The sequence below is a fragment of the Scyliorhinus canicula genome, chromosome 10 (genome assembly GCF_902713615.1).
Source record: "Scyliorhinus canicula chromosome 10, sScyCan1.1, whole genome shotgun sequence".
Lineage (NCBI taxonomy): Eukaryota > Metazoa > Chordata > Chondrichthyes > Carcharhiniformes > Scyliorhinidae > Scyliorhinus > Scyliorhinus canicula.
This window is the reverse complement of record NC_052155.1, coordinates 123,859,141-123,880,625: the sequence shown is the minus strand read 5'-3', so window position 1 is coordinate 123,880,625 and position 21,485 is coordinate 123,859,141. Positions and strand designations below refer to the sequence as shown.

The window sequence follows — 21,485 nt, the reverse complement described above, 5'->3', positions numbered from 1 at the left end:
TCAGCGCCAGGGACCTGGGTTCAATTCCGGCCTTGGGTCACTGTCTGTGTGTAATTTGTACATTCTCCCAGTGTCTGCGTGGATTTCTTCCATGTGCTCCGGTTTCTTCGTACAGTCCAAATATGTCTGGTTTCCTCTACTGACCTTGGGGTGGAAGAACATTGCAAGATGACCTATTTTTGTTTAATATTGTTGCTGCATCTATCTGATTTTTAAAAAAAAAAGTATTTCCTGTGCTGAACAGAATACGAAGTAGAAAATCAGGATTGCTAGATTTAAATCCTTGAATATGTTGCATGTAATTGACCATATGCACACTAGTTTGTCCCCTCTCTCATTCAACATTAGATATCTAAATACACGCAGACCGCACTTAAAAAACATTTGGCTTTTTGGCACCATGCTGGCAAACTACTTTTTCTAACAGATGTAGCATATGCTTCTGCAGCTGTAAGCTTTGATTTAATAAGAGAGTTTGTTGGTCAAGGATTCTCTGCACCTCTTGAATTTAGATTTAAATTGAACCCATTGCAGTTGGAGCTCGGGTGCAAGTGAGAACGGTTCTCTCAGCTCAGCCAGCAGAAGCAGAACAATCGAGTAATAGGAAAGAACGCAGGTCAATGAAACTGTAGGATAGTGAGCCATGATAAATTGCCCCTTAATGTCCAGGGATGCACAGGTTGGGTTACAGGGTTAGGGTGTACAGGGGTAGAGTGCTCATTCGAAGGGTCGGTGCAGACTCGATGGGCCAAATGGCCTCCTTCTGCACTGTAGGGATTCTATGACATGTTGAAGAACAGGTCATGAGAACCATCCTTGTGTTTCCACATAGCACCAGATGTGGAATCATTGGAACTGAGGTACCCGGCCGTTAGAGCATTTGTAAATGAACCGCAAAATAATGCATTCTTATTTGCATTGATAACCGTCCTAAAGGAAGGATTGATCAACAATCGAGAGCTCAGGGGAGCTGACTTTTCGTAATACTTATAAGAAATTTATCAGAGTGTTGAAAAACAAAATCTTGGTGTGGAAGTTTGAAGTATAAACATGCATTATTTCAATCCATGGACACTTGTTCGAATAACCATAATTTGCACATTGGAATGGAAAGTTTAATGTTTGGACTACTGCACCATACATTGGGATCTAGATTAGGAATACATTCAGTGAACAATCTCAGTTGATCCATCTACAATAGGAGAAAGATCTAATTTGCTTGCTGAGAAGTTAATGGAATTGTCTGCGCATTGTTAGCTTGCTTCCTTTCATCATAGAACATTGCATGTGGACCCAAAAGAACAGGATGAACAATTGATGTACAAAAATTGGGGGTTCAGGTGAACAGAGAGGGGGAATTAGGCAAGTGAATAAATATAAATGTAATTCAACTGGCATGCTATTATCTTTGTAGCTGCATTGCTTGGAACAAGGAAAGAGCTCTGTGGAGCTGAAAGGACTATCACTTCGGAGCCAACTGGCTGTGCTGGAGAAACGCCAAACCAATATTCAGTTGGTAAATACCCACCTAAAGGGAGAGAAAGATAATCTAGTTGAGCATATCTCTGAATTACATAAACAGGTATGTTGATATATATAGTTATCTAGAAATTATTCAGAAATGATTAGTTCATGGTGGCTACTGTTCATGGTGGCTACTGTTATTAATGCAAATCACCATAATTTGCACCCTCCACTTGAGTGTCAAATTGTTGGATTTGGGCTGCAGTATTAATCTCAGCAAAGCTGATCAGTGCTGTTATTTTATGCCATAATGAACCTGTTAATGACATGGTTTAAGTCCTGTCGTGCTATTCAACATTGGAGGCCCAGAAAGGGAATAAGTAAAACTGTAAAGTATGACTCCTACAGGCAGTAAATTGTTCCTAGACTTTTAATTTTTTCCCCTTATATTTCCTTTGCCTCTTTATCCAATCTTTTTTCCCCTGTTTCTGATTTGACTTGAATTCCTCTTACTTCCTTCATTGTAATTCGCTCTATTGCTTTATCCTTCATAAAGGCACGAAGACCATTGGGCCAACTTTCACGAGGTTCCACATGCACTGTTAATATTGCCATGCTGCTATCAATTTGCATTTCCTTCCAGCAATTTAAGACACAGAAGTATAATTTAAAATGCAACATTTCTAGGCTATTAATTTGTAACGGCCCAGGTAAAGCAGAAACTTTGGTAGTATTTTGCATCCTAAAATAAATTTCTTGCAGATGGCGCAGTGGGTTAGCCCTGCTGCCTCACGGCGCCGAGGTACCAGGTTTGATCCCGGCTCTGGGTCACTGTCCGTGTGGAGTTTGCACATTCTCCCCGTGTTTGCGTGGGTTTTGCCCACAACCCATAGATGTGCAGGGTAGGTGGATTGGCCACGCTAAATTGCCCCTTAATTGGAAAAAAATAATTGGGTACTCTAAATTTATTTAAAAAAAGAAACAAATTTCTTTAAAGCCATGAATTAGGAGCACATTTAATCCTCCATCAACCAGAATGAACGGGATTGGTTCAAAACCAAAAATGCTTCCCAAACTCCTGACTGGTGCTGAAATTACAGTGTCAAAATTTGTCATAGTTCAGATGACTTGAGCATGATCTAATAATATCTATGGTTCAATACCTATAGTCCAACATTAAGATTATGGAATGGGCAGCATGGTGGTCAGCACAGCTGCCTCACAGCACCAGGGACCCAGGTTTGATTCTGACTTCAAGTGGCTGTGCTGAGTTTGCACTTTCTCCCTATGTCTGCGTGGGTTTCCTTCCGGTGCTCCAGTTTCCTCCCACAATCCAATGATGTGCAGGTTAGATGAATTGGCTATGCCAAATTGCCCCCTTGTCCAAAGGCTAGGTGTGGTCGCAGGTATAGGGTGGGGGGTTGGGCCGAGGTAGGGTGCTCTTTTGGAGGGTTGGCACAGACCCAATAGGCTGAATGGCCTCCTTCTGCACTGTTGGAATTCCATCATTCTAGAATTCTTACTTCTTAAGCAGGGCAAGTGGAACTTGTTTTCATTGCCGATTTCATGAATGTCCCACCCTTTTACCCTGGAAAAAAACTATCCTAATCCGTCACCAATTTACCTCCCACAGTTTGTTTTCTGGATTGAATTCTGTTCATATTCTGGTCAGAAAGTGAAAGAGATGGGGGAAGAACACTCCCAAGGCTTTTTGGAAAGGAGTAGATGGTTTAGTTAACAATTCATCATGGGGCAGCAGGCAGCACAGTAGCGCAGCGGTTAGTACTGCTGCCACACTGCCGAGGTCCCAGGTTCGATCCCGGCTCTGGGTCACTGTCCGTGTGGAGTTTGCACATTCTCCCTGCACGTGCATGGGTTTCACCCCCACAGCCCAAAAGATGTGCAGGGTAGGTGAATTAGTCACACTAAGTTGTCCCTTAATTGGGAAAAAAGGAATTGGGTACTCTAAATGTATTTTTAAAGAAGAATTTAAAAATTCATCAGGTTAAGCAGTGATGCCATCGCTAGTTGTCCTGAGATGTTGGGCCTTCTCATTTTCAATACTCCAAATATGTTGTTACATAGGAAATTCCTGGATATCAACATATCCAAATCAGTATGGTGAGAGACTTGCAGGTGACAGTGCTTCCATGGGTTGCTGCTTCTCTCATTTTCAATTTAAGAGGTCAAAGAGGGATAGAGGTTCAAGTCACGTTTGAGTTGCTTTGTATTCCTATAGACAGGACTCACTGCGGGCAGTGCACCAGAGATAGTCTACTCTGGTTGGCATTAGGTTTCTTAGCTTTTGATGAAACTGCGGCAAAAGACACAAAGGTTCTGTCACCCTGTTGAACACCGAGCCTGGAGCCAACCCTTATGGCCATGGTATTTGTATAGCAAATTCAGTTAGGTTGCGAAGCATTGGTGGCTTTGTGCAAGATTCTACAGTGCCACACTGTAATCAGGTGCAAGTCCAGATTTCCGATCTCATTCTACTGCTATTCTAATCTCAGTTATGTAGGCTAGCAAAGCAATGGAAAGGAGGACACTGGGAAGTAATTTTAGGCTCACCTCTATCTATGACACTAGGGAGCTCAGATCTTTCAATTCTCACAAATATAAATAAAGTAACATTTCACAACACTCAAGTGTATTGTTAAATTAATTCTGTAACGTTAAGTAATGTATTGACTGTTTAAAATTACATTTCCCAATCTAGATAATCCTATCTGATACATTAATCAAATATCTTTCACACCGAGTAAAGAATGGGTTGAAAAGTTACTTCACATAGTAAAAGTAGCAATCATTTTTGTAGTCTTATGTATTCACAAAACACTTAGTGATCCAATTTAACAAAAGTTATGACAGAAGCACCTGCAATTGAATTAACATGGACTTGATCATAATGTAAAATAACAGTCCAAAGATGCGTAGGTTAGATGGGGTTATAAGGATAGGGCGGGGGAGTGGGCCTGGGTAGGGTGCTCTTTCAGAGGGCTGGTGCAGACTCTGTGGATTGAATGGCCTCCTTCTGCACTGTCCAGATTCTATGGAAAGTTGAAGTTCTGCATGATTAAATGAAAGTGCAATTGCAGTGGGGCAGAAGAAGCTAACTCTGTAACAATTGCCAAAAGGGAAAATTCAGCTAAGTGTAAATATTCATATAGGCCAAATTACATGTTTATATAACATGCTTCTGATGTTTTTTGTATGTGTGTTGCATTGCCAAATACAGATTTCTGAAAAAGATGATGAAATTCTTCGTATGAAAGGACATGTGCATACACTAGCTCAGGACCTAAGCAGCCTGAAATCCCAACTCAAGAGGGAAAGTTCTCTGCGTTCGGAAAGTTGGAAAGAGATTTCTAGCATTGCTGACACGATGAAACAAGTAGCAAGCACAATGAACAAAAGGAATGTAAACCCTACTTCAATTCTTAATTTTACAAAACAATTGTATTGAGTGGTCTCTCAGTGTGAAGCGTTTGAATAATAACACCAGTTTGTGGTGGGGATGGGGTGTGATGAGGAATGCAGTTTTCAATACGGTGATAAAAGACTCAATGAAGAAGGATAACTGGTATAACATTTCTAAATTTACAGCGTGCATACTAAGGTGAGCTGCAAGTCTTTACTTTTAAAGGCCATTCATACTATGAAAGCGCAAATGAAACGTGTCAAAAGAAGCAAGTACAGTCAAGTTTATTAACTATCGATTGAATTTATCCAAGTATGTGTATATTCAGTTCTGAGCAATAAATACTGTGTTGATTAATTTATGTTCTGCAGCATTTCAAGTTATTGTTCTGCAGTTTTAAATGGTTTGTGAGACAGCTATGCCGAATTGTTATATTCTCAATGTGTCGTAAATTGAAAAGGAGGTGCCACACTCCTGGATTTCTTGCAAACACATGCGAGGTTTATTAGACATTGTTCATACAATCTAAAATAGAGAACTGAAGCCTGCATTAACACTCCACTGATGTACCTACAGATCGTGTGACGTTCCACCAACAGGGATATATTCTTTAATACATAACATGTGCAAACTCTTATTTTTAGTATTTGGTTTTAAAGCAAACATTGCAAAACGGAGGAAAAATAATTCCAAATCAAATATTGCTCTGATTTGCGAATTTAGTTACACTGGTGATAGTTTACACCCCAATATAGAATCATAGAATTTACAGTGTAGAAGGAGGTCATTCAGCCCATGGAGTCTGCACCAGACCTTGGAAAGAGCACCCTTCTTAAGCCCCCGTCTCCACCCCTATCTCCATAACCAGTAACTCCACCTAACCTTTTTGACACAAACAGGCAATTTAGCATGGCCAGTCCACCCAACCCGCACATCTTTGGACTGTGGGAGGAAACCGGAGCACCCGGAGGAAACCCACGCAGACACGGGGAGAAAGTGCAGACACAGTAACTTCACTTTAGTGTTAATGTAAGCCTACTTGTGACAATAATTGAACCTGGGTCCCTGGAGCTGTGAGGCAGCAGTGCTAACAACGGTGCCACGTTGCTGCTCATATCTTCTGTTGCTCGATATTTTCCGATTTTCACCTCCATAACATTGATCATCTTTCTCTCTATAATAATAATCTTTATTATTGTTACAAGTAGGCTTACATTAACACTCCGGTGCCTGTTTGGGTACACGGAGGGAAAAATCAGAATGTCCGAATTACCTAACAGAACGTCTTTCGGGACTTGGAAAGGAAACTGGAGCACCCGGAGGAAACCCACCCAGACACGGGGAGAACATGCCGACTCCGCACAGAAAGTGACCCAAGCTGGGAATCAAACCTGGGACTCTGGCACTGTGAAGCTCTACCTCAGTCTGTCTGCCACTGAAACTCTCATCCATGCCCGTTTCTTGAAACTCAACTGTTCCAATGTGCTTTTGGTCATCTTCTCATGGTCCACCTTCCATGACCGTCATTGGTCTAAAGGTCAACTGCCTCTATTCTTTCCAGCACTAACTCCTGTTTGCCTATCAGTCATGACCGCCAATGGCTCCTGGGTCCACAACACCTCGAAATTAAAATCCTCAGTCTCATGTTTAGCTTTTTCTGGCCTCATCCCTTCCTATCTCTTAATTTTGTTAATTACATCTGCCCCACAATTGACTCTGACATCCCGTACACCACCTCCCTCTATCCTTCAGCCACTTGAATCCCAGAGTCTGGAATTTTCTTGAGTTTCCACTGCCCTCTCTTCCTTTGAAAGAAAGTCTCCTAATTTTGGTCACCTTGCATTTCTTTTTTTTATAACTTGACAGAGAGTAAGGATAAAGAGCAGGAATGTTATTAATAACAACATAGATGATGGGTTGGAAAACCAAACTTCCAGGCATTGCATTCCAAGTTCCACTCACTGCATAAAAATAATTTTCCTCATGCCGTTGTTGCTTCTTTTGCCAATCACTATAAATTGATGTCCTTTGGTTCTTGATCCAGTTTCTCCCTTTCCAACCTGTCCAGACATCTCATGATTTTAAGCACTTCCATTAAATCCTCTCAATCTTCTCTTCTCAAAGGAGACCAGCCCCAACTTCTCCCCCCAACTTCTCCAATCTCTTTACATAACTGAAATTCCTCATCCCTCAAACCATTCTCAGGAATCTTTTCTGCACACTAATGCTTTCCCATCGTTCCTGGAGTGTCATGCCCAGAACCTGATGCTATACTCCAGGCAAGAGTACTTTTGTACTCTGTGCTTCTATATTTATAATGCCCTTGTTCCTATATGTTTTATTAACCGCTTTTCCAACCTGCCCTATCTGCTTCATTGATTTGTGCACCCATCTCTCCTTCAGAATTGTATCCTTTAGTAGTCACAGAGGAGTCCGGAAAGAGAACTCAACAAAAAGGTTTATTGCCTTCGACCTTCCCGCTCCTGCCACCGCGGGGGATACAGGACAGGGTAGTTTCCAGAACATGGGTGGGAGAGGGGAAGGTATCAGATATCTACAAACAACTTATGGAGTCGGACACAGATAGAGAAACTAAAGGGCAAGTGGGAAGAGGAGCTAGGGAGAGATAGAGGCCGATGCCTTTAGCAGGGTTTACGCAACCTCATTATGTGCCAGGCTTAGCCTGAAACAATTTAAGGTAGTTCACCGGGCACACATGACGGTGGCCCGGATAAGCAAGTTCTTTACGGTAGAGGACAAGTTTGCGAGGTCTGCGGGAGGTCCAGCAAACCATGTCTATATGTTTTGGGCATGCCTGAAGCTTGGAGGGCTTTGTTACGACTATGTCAACGATACTTAAAACATGGGTGGGACTGAGTCCAGAGGTGGCGATCTTTGGCGTGGCGATAGAGCTGGGAGTCCAGGAGGCAAGAGGCTTATTGTTTGGCCTTTGCCTCCCTGGTAGCCCAGAGATGGATACTGTTAATGTGGAGGGACTCGAAGCCCCTGATATTAGAGACCTGGGTTAGTGACATGGTTGGGTTTCTCAGTCTCGAGAAAATAAAGAGGGTTAATATTAAGGTTCATCAGGAGGTGGCAGCTGTTCGTCGACTTTCTCTGAGAAAATTAAAATGTCAGCAGAGGCAGAAATCCGGGGGGGGGTTAGGGTATTGTTTCATTGATTGGGGGGTGCGAAGAGCACGAAAACTACAAATACCCTAATAAAATATTTTTTAAAAAAAGGTTTATTGCCAAATTAAACTATGTACAGCACAATTCAGGTCCCAGCCGAGACTGCACACAGCAGCCTTTTTCCACAGCTACTGGCTTGTCGGTGTTCTTCTGAAGTCTGCCCAGATCTCTTCTGGATCTTGGGATAATGAAGGATCTCAGTCGCAGAAGCTAGTTTTGGTCAGATGGTCATTGGCTGTTGACCATCCAGCTTAGCTTAAAGTTAAAAGGTCCTTAAAATACAATAGGAAATAGATGCCGGTCTTTCACATTTAACTGGTGGATAACGGGTCTCATCAGCTTTCCTTTGTTGAACTGCAAACTCGAAGATTCTAGGAGTCCAATGACTCTGTTCTGAGTCAGCTTCGAACAATGGCAGATGTGAATTCCACACCAGGATTATTCAGTTCTGAACTTTTTAGAAGCTCGATAGTTTCTATTTGTGATGACTGGAATATTTTAGGAATATTGACATCTCTTCGGAAAAAAAGTCTGGGGTTAGCATGGGTTTTACTTAAATGGTCATTAAAAAAAAAAATTCTGATGTGCAGGGCCTGGGTAGTTTTAGTAGCCAGTACATGGAATTGACAAAGGAATGTCTTTTTCTTTCGCATATGCATATTGGTTTGCTTGGGGAGTTGATGTGCTTTGCAGCCTGCAGATCATTTGTTTTTTTAAGCTTGGGGAGCTAAGGTTATTGCTCAGAAAGGCAGGCAGTCAGTTTGGAGAAGCTTTGAGAGAGGAGCTGAGTTCTGATCTGCCTGACCGAGTCCACAATTCTTTCCATGTAGGATAGTTTAAAAAATGTTTTAAAGCAGAGCAATCCCATCTGAAGACCGGGAAGAGGTAGAAACAACCTATTTGAAGCAGCTTTTTGAAGACATTCAGGCAGAGTCTGAAGGGGTTCCAACTGGAGCCAAATTTGTTTTATAAAGAAAGTATTACTCTCTGCTCTGCTCATTATAAGATGGATGCTGTTACTTCTCGTTTAATTAGAAATTATATAGTTGTGAAACTCAAGTTTGAGCTGCTGCTGCTGATATCTCTATTCATCATGTGCATGTGGTTGTCCAAACATGGAACAGGATACACGTCATTGGATCTTGCTGCCCTGCCATGTCTCTATTGATTAGAAAATTAAACTTACTACAGAAATAAAACCTTAGATTTTATTTGACTGAAAGATTCAGTCTTTTGTTTTCCGATCATAGGTTATACAGGTGTGAATTGTTGCAAGCCAGGGCAATTGGTAGGATTTTGCAAGCCCAGACCAGATGGTGGTGGGGGGGGGGATGTAGTGCGACGTGAATCCAGGAGGGGTGGTGAATGTAGTGCGAGGTGAATCCAGGTTCCCTGTTGAGACTGTATTCATGAGCGCGGAACTTGGCTATCAGTTTCTGCTCGCCAATTTTGCCTTGTCGTATGTCCTGAAGGCAGAATCGCCGAGCAGAAACTGGGATCTAAAATCCCCCTTTGATTCAACTTTATTACTATCCAGTAATAACATCAATAATTCAAAAGAAACAGAACTAATTAAATGGAAGGCTGCTGACGTTCACTGGTGGAAACTGAAGATGGCCTTGGAGAATGCGCTTGCGTATCTCTGGGCCTTGAGGACCCAACTTCGGACCATAGCACCTCAACATAGGTAGTAGCATTCTCAGCTGAGAGACAATACCAAGGGCATTGATGGGCTGACAGTGATGTGAATGCTGACATCCTGAGCAAGGACAGCAGGCTGATGAACCCAATGCTACTGTCACTTCCATGAGATGATCCCTCAGCACTCATCTGCTGGAGAACAGATTGCTCTACTGCCTTGAGAACCTATATGTTCCATTGAGCAACAACATCTTTTTAATAATCTTTACTGTCACAAGTAGGCTTATATTAACACTGCAGTGAAATTACTGTGAAAAGCCCCTAGTCACCACATTCCGAGCACCTGTTCAGGTACATGGAAGGAGAATTCAGAATGTCCAAATTACCTAACAGCACATCTTTTGGAACTTGTGGGGAAAAAAACCGGAGCACGCGGAGGAAACCCACACAGACACGGGAAGAACATGCAGACACCACACCGACAGTGACCCAAGGCAGGAATCGAACCTGGGACCCTGGCGCTGTGAAGCAACAGTGGTAACCACTGTGCTACCGCACAGCCCATCTGCATCCACAATAGAAGCGGTCTGTGCCTGATGGCAATAGTTACAGACTCGCAGCCTAAACCTGCATTACAACTGTCAGAGAGCGCTTATGACTTAATTGCCACTGCAGCACTAAAGCATTGTGAGGACTCCACCTGTATGGCAATGGAAACTGTGATATCAGAATTTTCATCATGGACCAGTCTGATTACTGCCATGAGGACTCCCAGCTCTCTGCAGTGCCTTATGCCATGGTGGAGCTGTACTCTTCCATGCTCCTAGAAGGTGACTGGCCTATTAATGTGAATGTGCATAGTTATTCTGTATAGTCCACCCAATTATATCCTCATCGGAGTTGCCCTGCAGCAAAACTGGTGTGCAATCTTTTGCACCAGGGGCTTTGCACACAAAGTTACCTAACCCCCGTCATGGCTGCAGCCCTCTCATGTTCAGTATCTAACCTATGTTCAGTATCTAAGGTAGATGGGTTACCGGCAGGGGAGGGAGAGGGAACCGGCAGGCAGTGCAGGGATCCCCTGTGGTCGTTCCCCTCTATAACAAGTATACCGTTTTGGATACTGTTGCGGGGGACGACTTACCAGGGGTAAGCAATAGGGCACAGGTCTCTGGCACAGAGTCTGTCCCTGTTGCTCAGAAGGGAAGGGAGAAGAGGAACAGAGCACTTGTCATTGGGGACTCCATAGTTAGAGGAACAGACAGGAGGTTCTGTGGGAACGAAAGAGACTCACGGTTGGTGTGTTGCCTCCCAGGTGCCAGGGTTCGTGATGTCTCTGATCGTGTTTTTGGGATCCTTAAGGGGGAGGGGGAGCAGCCCCAAGTCGTGGTCCACATAGGTACCAACGACATAGGTAGGAAGAGAGATGGGGATTTGAGACAGAAATTCAGGGAGCTAGGGTGGAAGCTGAGAGCTAGAACAAACAGTTGTTATCTCTGGGTTGTTACCCGTGCCACGTGCTAGCGAAGTGAGAAATAAGGAGAGAGAGGAGTTGAACACGTGGCTACAGGGATGGTGCAGGAGGGAGGGTTTTGGTTTCCTGGATAATTGGGGCTCATTCTGGGGTAGGTGGGAACTCTACAAACAGGATGGTCTTCACCTGAACCAGAGGGGTACTAATATCCTGGGGGGGAGATTTGCTAGTGCTCTTCGGGGGGGTTTAAACTAATTCAGCAGGGGGATGGGAACCTAAATTGTAGTCCCAGCGTACAGGATGTTGAGAGTAGTGAGGTCAGGGATACGGTTAAAAGTTCAAAAGAGGGCACCGGCAAGCAAGACGCTGGTTTGAAGTGTGTCTACTTCAACGCCAGGAGCATCCGGAATAAGGTGGGTGAACTTGCAGCATGGGTTGGTACCTGGGATCTCGATGTTGTGGCGATTTCGGAGACATGGGTAGAGCAGGGACAGGAATGGTTGTTGCAGGTTCCAGGATTTAGATGTTTCTGTAAGAACAGAGAAGATGGTAAAAGAGGGGGGGGAGGGGGGGGGGGTGGCATTGTTAATCAAGGAAAGTATTACAGTGGTAGAAAGGACGTTTGAGGACTCGTCTACTGAGGTAGTATGGGCCGAGGTTAGGAACAGGAGAGGAGAGGTCACCCTGTTGGGAGTTGTCTATAGACCTCCGAATAGTTCCAGAGATGTAGAGGAAAGGATTGCAAAGATGATTCTCAACAGGAGCGAGAGTAACAGGGTAGTTGTAATGGGGGACTTTAACTTTCCAAATATTGACTGGAAATACTATAGTTCGAGTACTATAGATGGGTCAGTTTTTGTACAGTGTGTGCAGGAGGGTTTTCTGACACAGTATGTAGACAGGCCAACAAGGGGCGAGGCCACATTGGATTTGGTACTGGGTAATGAACCCGGCCAGGTGTTAGATTTAGATGTAGGTGAGCACTTTGGTGATAGTGATCACAACTCGGTTATGTTTACTTTAGCAATGGGCAGGGATAGGTATATACCGCAAGGCAAGAATTATAGCTGGGGGAAAGGCAATTATGATGCTATTCGGCAAGATTTAGGATGTATAGGATGGGGAAGGAAACTGCAGGGGATGGGTACAATCGAAATGTAGAGCTTTTTCAAGGAACAGCTACTGCGTGTCCTTGATAAGTATGTACCTGTCAGGCAGGGAGGAAGTTGTCGAGCAAGGGAACCGTGGTTTACTAAGGAAGTTGAAGCACTTGTCAAGAGGAAGAAGAAGGCTTATGTTAGGATGAGACATGAAGGCTCAGTTAGGGCACTTGAGAGTTACAAGTTAGCCAGGAAGGACCTAAAGGGAGAGTTAAGAAGAGCGAGGAGAGGACACGAAAAGTCGTTGGCGGATAGGATCAAGGAAAACCCTAAGGCTTTCTATAGGTATATCAGGAACAAAAGAATGACTAGAGTAAGATTAGGGCCAATCAAGGATAGTAGTGGAAAGTTGTGTGTGGAATCAGAGGAGATAGGGGAAGCGTTAAATGGATATTTTTCGTCAGTGTTTACACTGGAGAAAGACAATGTTGTCGAGGAGAACACTCAGGTTCAGTCGACCAGGCTAGATGGAATTGAGGTTCAAAAGGGGGAGGTGTTAGCAATTTTGGAAAATGTCAAAATAGATAAGTCCCCTGGGCCAGATGGGATTTATCCTAGGATTTTCTGGGAAGCCAGGGAGGAGATTGCAGAGCCTTTGTCCTTGATCTTTATGTCATCTTTGTCGACAGGAATAGTGCCGGAAGACTGGAGGATAGCAAATGTTGTCCCCTTGTTCAAGAAGGGGAGTAGAGACAACCCTGGTAATTATAGACCTGTGAGCCTTACTTCGGTTGTGGGTAAAATGTTGGAAAAGGTTATAAGAGATAGGGTTTATAATCATCTTGAAAAGAACAAGTTGATTAGCGATAGTCAACACGGTTTTGTGAAGGGTAGGTCATGCCTCACAAACCTCATCGAGTTTTTTGAGAAGGTGACCAAACAGGTGGATCAGGGTAAAGCGGTTGATGTGGTGTATATGGATTTCAGTAAGGCGTTTGATAAGGTTCCCCACGGTAGGCTATTGCAGAAAATAAGGAAGTATGGGATTGAAGGTGATTTAGTGGTTTGGATCAGTAATTGGCTAGCTGAAAGAAGACAGAGGGTGGTGGTTGATGGCAAATGTTCATCCTGGAGTTCAGTTACTAGTGGTGTACCGCAAGGATCTGTTTTGGGGCCACTGCTGTTTGTCATTTTTATAAATGACCTGGAAGAAGGTGTAGAAGGATGGGTTAATAAATTTGCGGATGACACGAAGGTCGGTGGAGTTGTGGATAGTGCTGAAGGATGTTATAGGATACAGAGGGACATAGATAAGCTGCAGAGCTGGGCTGAGAGGTGGCAGATGGAGTTTAATGCGGAAAAGTGTGAGGTGGTTCACTTTGGAAGGAGGAACAGGAATGCAGAGTACTGGGCTAATGGCAAGATTCTTGGTAGTGTAGATGAACAGAGAGATCTCGGCATCCAGGTACATAAATCCCTGAAAGTTGCCACCCAGGTTAATGGGGCTGTTAAGAAGGCATATGGGTGTGCTAGCCTTTATAAGCAGGGGGATTGAGTTTCGGAACCACAAGGTCATGCTGCAGCTGTACATAACTCTGGTGCGGCCGCACCTGGAGTACTGCGTGCAGTTCTGGTCACCACATTATAGGAAGGATGTGGAAGCTTTGGAAAGGGTTCAGAGGAGATTTACTAGGATGTTGCCTGGTATGGAGGGAATGTCTTACGAGGAAAGGCTTATGGAATTGAGGTTGTTTTCGTTAGAGAGGAGAAGGCTGAGAGGTGACTTAATAGAGACATATAAGATAGTCAGAGGGTTAGATAGGGTGGACAGTGAGAGTCTTTTACCTCGGATGGTGATGACCAACGCGAGGGGACATAGCTTTAAATTGAGGGGTAATAGATATAGGACAGATGTCAGAGGCAGTTTCTTTACTCAGAGAGTAGTAGGGGTGTGGAACGCCCTGCCTGCAACAGTAGTAGACTCGCCAACTTTAAGGGCATTTAAGTGATCACTGGATAGACATATGGATGAAAATGGAATAGTGTAGGTCAGATAGGCTTCAGATGGTTTCACAGGTCGGCGCAACATCGAGGGCCGAAGGGCCCGTACTGCGCTGTAGTGTTCTATGTTCTAACCAAGTGCAGATAGCAATTCAATACCAGCCTCTACTTCAGACTATACAGTATGAGCTGCTGGCTGTGATTGTTAGGTCAAGTGATGATATTTATTCATCATAGCTATTGGCCACCCCTCACTCTTCTGATGAGGTTGAATAGTAGGCCGTTCTTGGCCATCTTATCTGAAAATAAAAAGGAGGGTAGGAGTAAGGGAAGGAATGGTGGGTGTAGGTGATCTGGATGTCCATGCTCACCCCATCTGAAGTTTGCATTTCATGGCACCTGGATGAGGCTGCAAGTGCATCAGGTAGCAACTTTACCATCATCCAGGAAACCCTCAGCTGCACTGCATTTTATTCTGTGCCACTACTATCCGTCATTCGCAGGATTGTCTCTAAGATTCTGAGGGGATGTTGCACAGCTTATCCTCTCGCTTTCCTGCCTGTTATGTGCCACCTTGCCCTGCAGAGCAGTCAGAATGCTAGTGATTTATGTGTCAGTGTGTTTAGGTGAAGCCATAGTTGAAGCTATGTGGAGGTAGAAGCATGAGAGTGGCTGACATTCTTCAAAGGAGTGCGTGCATGAAAGTATCATACAAGGATGTTAGCGGAGAGTCCCAGGCGTTAGGGTGTGGTGGTGGGTGAACAAGGGAGCGTGGTGCATTGAGTAGCTGGAGAAGGGTGTGCGAGGCGTGGTCTGTTGAGGTATCCAATCATCTTGACCACCACAGCGAGGTAATTTGCTGTACTGCTACCAGCTGCACTCTATTCACATGGTTTCCACCTCCCTTCTCAGGGCCACCAAGAGGGTTTCTTCCGTACTGCTTGAAAAAAAATGGCTTTCTCCCTGGCACCAATCTCGTGCCTGAGAGAATCCAGGGGATCAGTTTGAGTGGGTAGATAGAAACTTATCCATTTGTTGGAGTAATCATCTAATAATTAGAGCCATACCTTTCAGGATTTAAATTAGGAAGCACTGCTACTCAGTTTAGAACTTTTGCACAAACAAATGATGCCACATCAGTTGTTAAATTTAAAACCGAGACCAATTGACTTTTATCAACCAAAGGCACGAAGGAATGTGCAACAAAGACAGGTAAATAGACAAATAATTAAATCACTGATCAGCTATAATCTCATTGAATGGGGAACAGGAAACAGACTTGAAGCTAAATGACCTACTCCTGTTTTTAATAAAGTATTATGAAAGAACATGAGACTGTTACTTAACATTAAATGCACTAGATAGCTGCAAGTCATCAAAAATAAAGAAAGCAACACTCAACGTAACTTGCATATTTGACTACAAAATCAGGAAGGAGTTAGCATAGGTTTTTGCTCATATTCTTCAATCACCCTTAAATGAGAATTCTGGCAGGAAACTGGAGGATAACCAATGTAGCACACTTTTATTCAAGAAAGGGTGGGGGTGGGAAGGAAGGAAGGATAAACTCAGGGGACTGTAGACCAGTTAGTCCATTTTAGGTCATCTTTTAACCCATGACCTGCTACCATCTAGGAAGAACAAGAGCAGCAGATATCTGGGAACACCATCAACTGCAAGTTCCCTTCCAAGTCACTCACCATCCTGACTTGGAAACTTTTCACTGTTCCTTCACCGTGGCTGGGTCAAAATCCTGGAACTCTCTCCCTAACTGTACTGTGGGCGTATATACATCTCAGGGACTGCAGCGGTTCAAGAGAACAGCTCAAGACCACCTTCTCAAAGGCAACTAGGGACAGGCAATAAATGCTGGCCTAGTCAGCAACACTCACATCCCGTAAATACATTTTAAAACTGTTAAAGCAATTAAAGTAGATGCAGTATATATGGATTTTCATGACGTTTGGCAAGATCTTTTACAAAAGCAGCACAGTGGTTAGCACTGCTGTCTCATGGCACCGAGGTCCCAGGTTAGGTCCCAGGTTCGATCCCAGCTCTGGGCCACTGTCCATGCGGAGTTTGCATTCTCCCCATGTTTGCGTGGGTTTCGCCCCTACACCACAAAGATGTGCAGGGCAGGTAGATTGGCTATGCCAAATTGCCCCTTAATTGGAAAATATGAATTGGGTACTCTAAATTTATTTTAAAAAATGATCTTCTGCAAAAGATCTGAGAGAAAAATATCAATTGTTTGATACAAGAACAGCAAGTTGCTTAATAAGCAAGAAATTCAAAAGGCCAATGATAGATAATAGAGTTTAAGGTGGTTCAAAATGGTGTAACAGTTTCCTGGTTTGTAAAAATGATTAACTTGAAAATGAAAAAATGAAAATCGCTTATTGTCACGAGTAGGCTTCAATGAAGTTACTGTGAAAAGCCCCTAGCTGCCACATTCCGGCGCCTGTCCGGGGAGGCTGGTACGGGAACTTGAGCAAGGAAACAAATTCAAAGCATTCTGATAACTCAAATTTCAGGGGTTTGGCAAAGTCAGGAGCACTGTAAAAGACATCAGAAAGATAAAGGTTAACTGCTCGTGCAGACAAATGATAGTTTAAGAAGTGAGAAGTTATTATTCTGGCAGGAAACATGAGGACTTTCAAATGGAAAAGTGGTAAAGAAAGTGCAAATGCAGAAGACAAAATTATAATTTTAAAAAGCCAACGCCTTTAAATTTATTTTTAAAAATGAAGTATGAGTGGCCAATCCACCCAGCCTGCACACTCACGCAAATACGGGGAGAATGTGCAAACTTCACAAAAAAAAGTGACCCAGAGGCTGGATCGAATCTGGGATCTCGGTGCTGTGTGGCTGCAGGGCTAACCCACTGCGCCACCCAAGTTTTTAAAATATAATTCTACAGGTTTCTCAAAAATATATTTGTTCTTGAGGCATGGTAATGCTGTTATTTTTCCACTGATTTGATTTGATTTATCACATGTACGGAAGTACAGTGAAAAGTATTTTTCTGCAGCCGAGGGAACGTACACAGTACGTACATAGTAGATAAAAGAATAATCAACAGAGAACAAATGGTATAGCGACAAACAGTGATTGGTTACAGTGCGGAACAAGGGGCCATAGAGTAATTATATAAAAGAGGAGGAAAATAGTTTTAGTAGGTCAGAACGCTGATAGGAGATAAAAGAAAAGGGACGGGGAGAGAGCTCGCAGAAAGTCGCCAATCTTGGTCCCGGTACTGTAGTGGTTCAACCAAGAGTTGGCTTGCAACACAAAATCACCAACCATTTTATGCAATTATCTCAGCCAGTTTAATTCTTATTTCAAAATACTTATTTTGAAACTTCCCTTGCATTGCTTTTTTTTCCATTTAATTTGGAAGTTAGTAAAATTGTCAATATGTCACATTTTCTTCCCATCTTTAATTTGTATTATTTTTCTTCCTCTCCACTGTTATTCGTTGTCCTCTTCAAAAAAAGTGCCTCATGATAGATTCTATTTTTAAGTAACTTATTTGGATCTTGAATGGCTTCGAAATGTCTCCAAAACAAAAGCCACATCATTAAAGACTTAATTATAAAACGTATACACTATATTTGTATGCATACAGGCAGATATTGTCGCGTTTCTACTGGTGAATCAGGATATGACATGCATGTTATGGAGAGGTGTCAGGTCAAAAGGATTGTTTCCTTCAGAATACCCTTGCTCATTCTTTCCGTTGTCCACTGTCCACCAAACATAGCAAAGCAACATCCTTTCTCTTCGTCTATTCTTACACCATTGCCCAAAATCTCAACCTCTTTCAGTGAAGCAACAATTGATACATACTTCCAATCCGGTATACCTTATTCGCTGCTTACACTGATTTCTCATATACATGGAAGAATAAACAATTCCCATTTCGCTTAGTGATTTTATCCATTTTACCTCCAAATGTGATCCTGATCTCCATGCAGCTTGCGCATATTTCAAATCACTTCGATATCGTAATTCTTTCACATCCTATATAGCTCAACCTTAAAATGTAAGCTTTTGGAACAGAATCATCCCGCATAATCTACAGTTTTATTAAGAATATTGGGCTGGTTTTCACTTTGAACATTATCAGTGATCCGTTTGCATATTGTACTGCTTTTCTGAAGTGAAGTCATGACTCAAGTTTGCTTTCAAACTCATTTGCAAACTGGTGCATTAAATGATTTTAGAATGCAATTCTAAATTGCATCCCCCCACCCACCTCATGAAGACCTGATATGGTGATAATCATATTACTACAACTAAAAATGGATTTACTACCAAAAATTAGCATTTTTAAACAAAAGTCTGACACTTCAGTGACCTGGGGCGAAATTCTCCGACCCCCAGCAGGGTAAGGAAAGGTGGGTAAGATTGGGGGATAAATATATATATATATCCACATATATATATATATATATATATATAAAGAAAGACTAGAGAAAGAAATGGTAAGACAGTTAATGGGATGATAACAAATGGGTCGAGGCGCTAATCATCTGAAGCTGTTGAATTCTATGTTGAGACCGGAAGGCTGTAGTGTGCCTAACTGAAAGATGAGATGTTCCTCCAGTTTGCATTGAGCTTCACTAGAACATTGCAGCAGGCCAAGGACAGGCATGGGAGCAGAGTCTTGTGTTAAAATGACAGGCAACGGGAAGGTCAGGGTCCTGAATGCGCACAGACCAAAGGTGCTCAGTTAAATGATCATCCATCTGCGTTTGGTCTCTCCGATATAGGAGGAGACCACATTGGGAGCAGCAAATGCAGTAGACCAAATTGAAAGGTTGCAAGTGAAGTGTTGCTTAACTGGAATGAGTGTTTTGGGCCTGGGATGTTAAGCATGGAAGAGGTAAAGGGGCAGGTGTTACGCCTGCTGCGATTTGATGGGAAGGTGCCATGGGTGATGGGAGAGGCCTGGGGGCGCCGAAAATCTCACCCCCGCCGTGGCAGAAATTCTCCGCCACTCGGGAATTGGCGGGGGCAGGAATCACGCCCTGCCGATTGGCGTGACGTCTGCGACGAGGCCCCTGCGGCGATTCTCCGGCCCACAATGGGCCGAAGTCCCGTCGTTGGGAGGCCTCTCCCGCCGCCGAAGTTTGAACCACGGCATGATCGGTGGGGCGAGCGGGCCCCCGGGGGGGCGATCAGACCCCGGGGGATGCCCCCACGGTGGCCAGGCCCGCGATCGGTGCCCACCGATCGGCAGGCGGGCCAGTGCCGTGGGAGCACTCTTCCGCCATGGCGGAGGCAGAAAAGAATCCCCCAGCGCGCATGCACCGGTGGTGACGTCAGCGGCATGTGCCATTGACGTCACCACCGGCACATGCGCAAACCGGCAAAGGCCTTGCGGCCAGCCCCGGGCCTGAAAGGCCGCTGGTGCCGGTTTTGGTGCAGAATTCCGCACCTTTGGGGAGGCCCGACACCAGAGTGGTTGACCCCCCGCCCCGCCGGGGAGAATGCCGCCCCATTTTGAATATTTGAAAATGACTTGCTAATTTCATTGGTGTGCAAGTGTCTTGTAGATTATTTCAATATGTATAAAATTTCCAAATGCGCCTAAGAGTGCCTTTGTGCCTAAAACTAAAATAAAGTGAATCACTTCCTTGAAAGGGTCAGAATCTCTATAATAACCTTCCACGCTGATCTTTTTGAACCAGTGTTAGAAAGATCAGAGAAACTTTATTCATGTTGCTAACTTTAGCCAACTCTGGGAGAATTGCAAAAACTTTGCAGATATACTGTGGATTTAGAACACATATTCACTTCCCACTTCCCCACCTTTTTATTACACAAGTCGATCCCAAGCAGTGCAGGAAATGATAAATTGGCATTTCAGATGTAGATCCATTATCAAAAGATGAGGTCTAGATTTTATGAGGCGCCGCAGTTCCTGGCCACTGGATAGCATGCAGCTCTGTCCTAGCAGGACTATAGGCAGTAATCCATTGCATCAAGAGGAGCAGCTAAATCCAGGGTCTCAGTGAGGACGGTTTAGGAGTGGTGTAGGGGGACGATAAAGGTGGTGATCGTTGGTAAGGGCGCTTCTGATGGACTCAGAACCTACAAAGGCGATCCCCCACCTGTCAACAAATTACTGCCCCCTCGTTCTCACATTTCACCCCATTCCCCTTGTTCTCACATTTCATCCCACCAGCCTCCAAAGCATAATCCTCTGCCATTTTTGCCAACTCCAGCATGATGCCACCACCAAACACATCTTCCCTTCACTTCCTCCATCAGCATTCCGCAGAGACCGTTCCCTCGGAGATAATCTAGTCCACTCCTCCACCATACCCAACTCCTCTCCCATCACACCTTCCCATCAAATTGCAGAAGGCGTAACACCTGCCCCTTTACCTCTTCCATGCTTAACATCCCAGGCCCAAAACACTCATTCCAGTTAAGCATCACTTCACTTGCAACCTTTCAATTTGGTCTACTGCATTTGCTGCTCCCAATGTGGTCTCCTCTATATCGGAAAGACCAAACGCAGATGGATGATCACTTTACTGAGTACCTTTGGTCTGTGCACATTCAGGACCCTGACCTTCCCGTTGCCTGCCATTTTAACACAAGACTCTGCTCCCATGCCTGCTGCAATGTTCTAGTGAAGCTCAATGCAAACTGGAGGAACATCTCATCTTTCAGTTAGGCACACTACAGCCTTCTGGTCTCAACATAGAATTCAACAACTTCAGATGATTAGCGCCTCGACCCATTTGTTATCATCCCATTTCATTTTAACTGTCTTTTACCATTTCTTTCTCTAGTCTTTCTTTATATATATATATCCCCCAATCTTACCCACCTTTCCTTACCTTTTCTCCCCCCTTCCCCTACATCTATCAGTTTACCCTTTGATGTTAGTTTCACTGCTGCTTGGCCTTTCACACCTTTTGTTCTCTGTGTGGACTACCATTAACACTCTTTCCCCGTGGTTTCTCTGGCTGTTAGCATCCCATTTCCCTGGGTTCCTGTGGATATGACTCATCTTTCATTCTCACTCCACAGTATAAATATTTCCCACTTTCTCTGTATTATAGCTTTGACAAAGGGTCACCTGGACTCGAAACGTTAGCTCTTTTCTCTCCTGACAGATGCTGCCAGGCCCAGAGATTTTCCAGCATTTCCTCTCTTGAATTAAGCACCTCAA

General features: G+C 43.8%; 1 protein-coding gene across 3 annotated transcripts in view; it reads left to right on the top strand.

Annotated features, from left to right (window-relative positions):
• LOC119972645 (early endosome antigen 1-like) overlaps positions 1 to 5,246 on the top strand; it is a 99,622-nt gene extending 94,376 nt beyond the window's left edge. For 2 of the 3 annotated variants that reach the window (XM_038809680.1, XM_038809679.1), the window contains exons 10-11: positions 1,415 to 1,582; positions 4,703 to 5,246. In XM_038809680.1, the coding sequence (XP_038665608.1) occupies positions 1,415 to 1,582; positions 4,703 to 4,930 (396 nt within the window). In that variant the 3' untranslated portion in view covers positions 4,931 to 5,246. The remainder of the gene's footprint in view (positions 1 to 1,414; positions 1,583 to 4,702) is intronic. The other variant, XM_038809682.1, reaches the window with a different exon arrangement.
• The last annotated feature ends 16,239 nt before the right edge of the window (positions 5,247 to 21,485 follow it).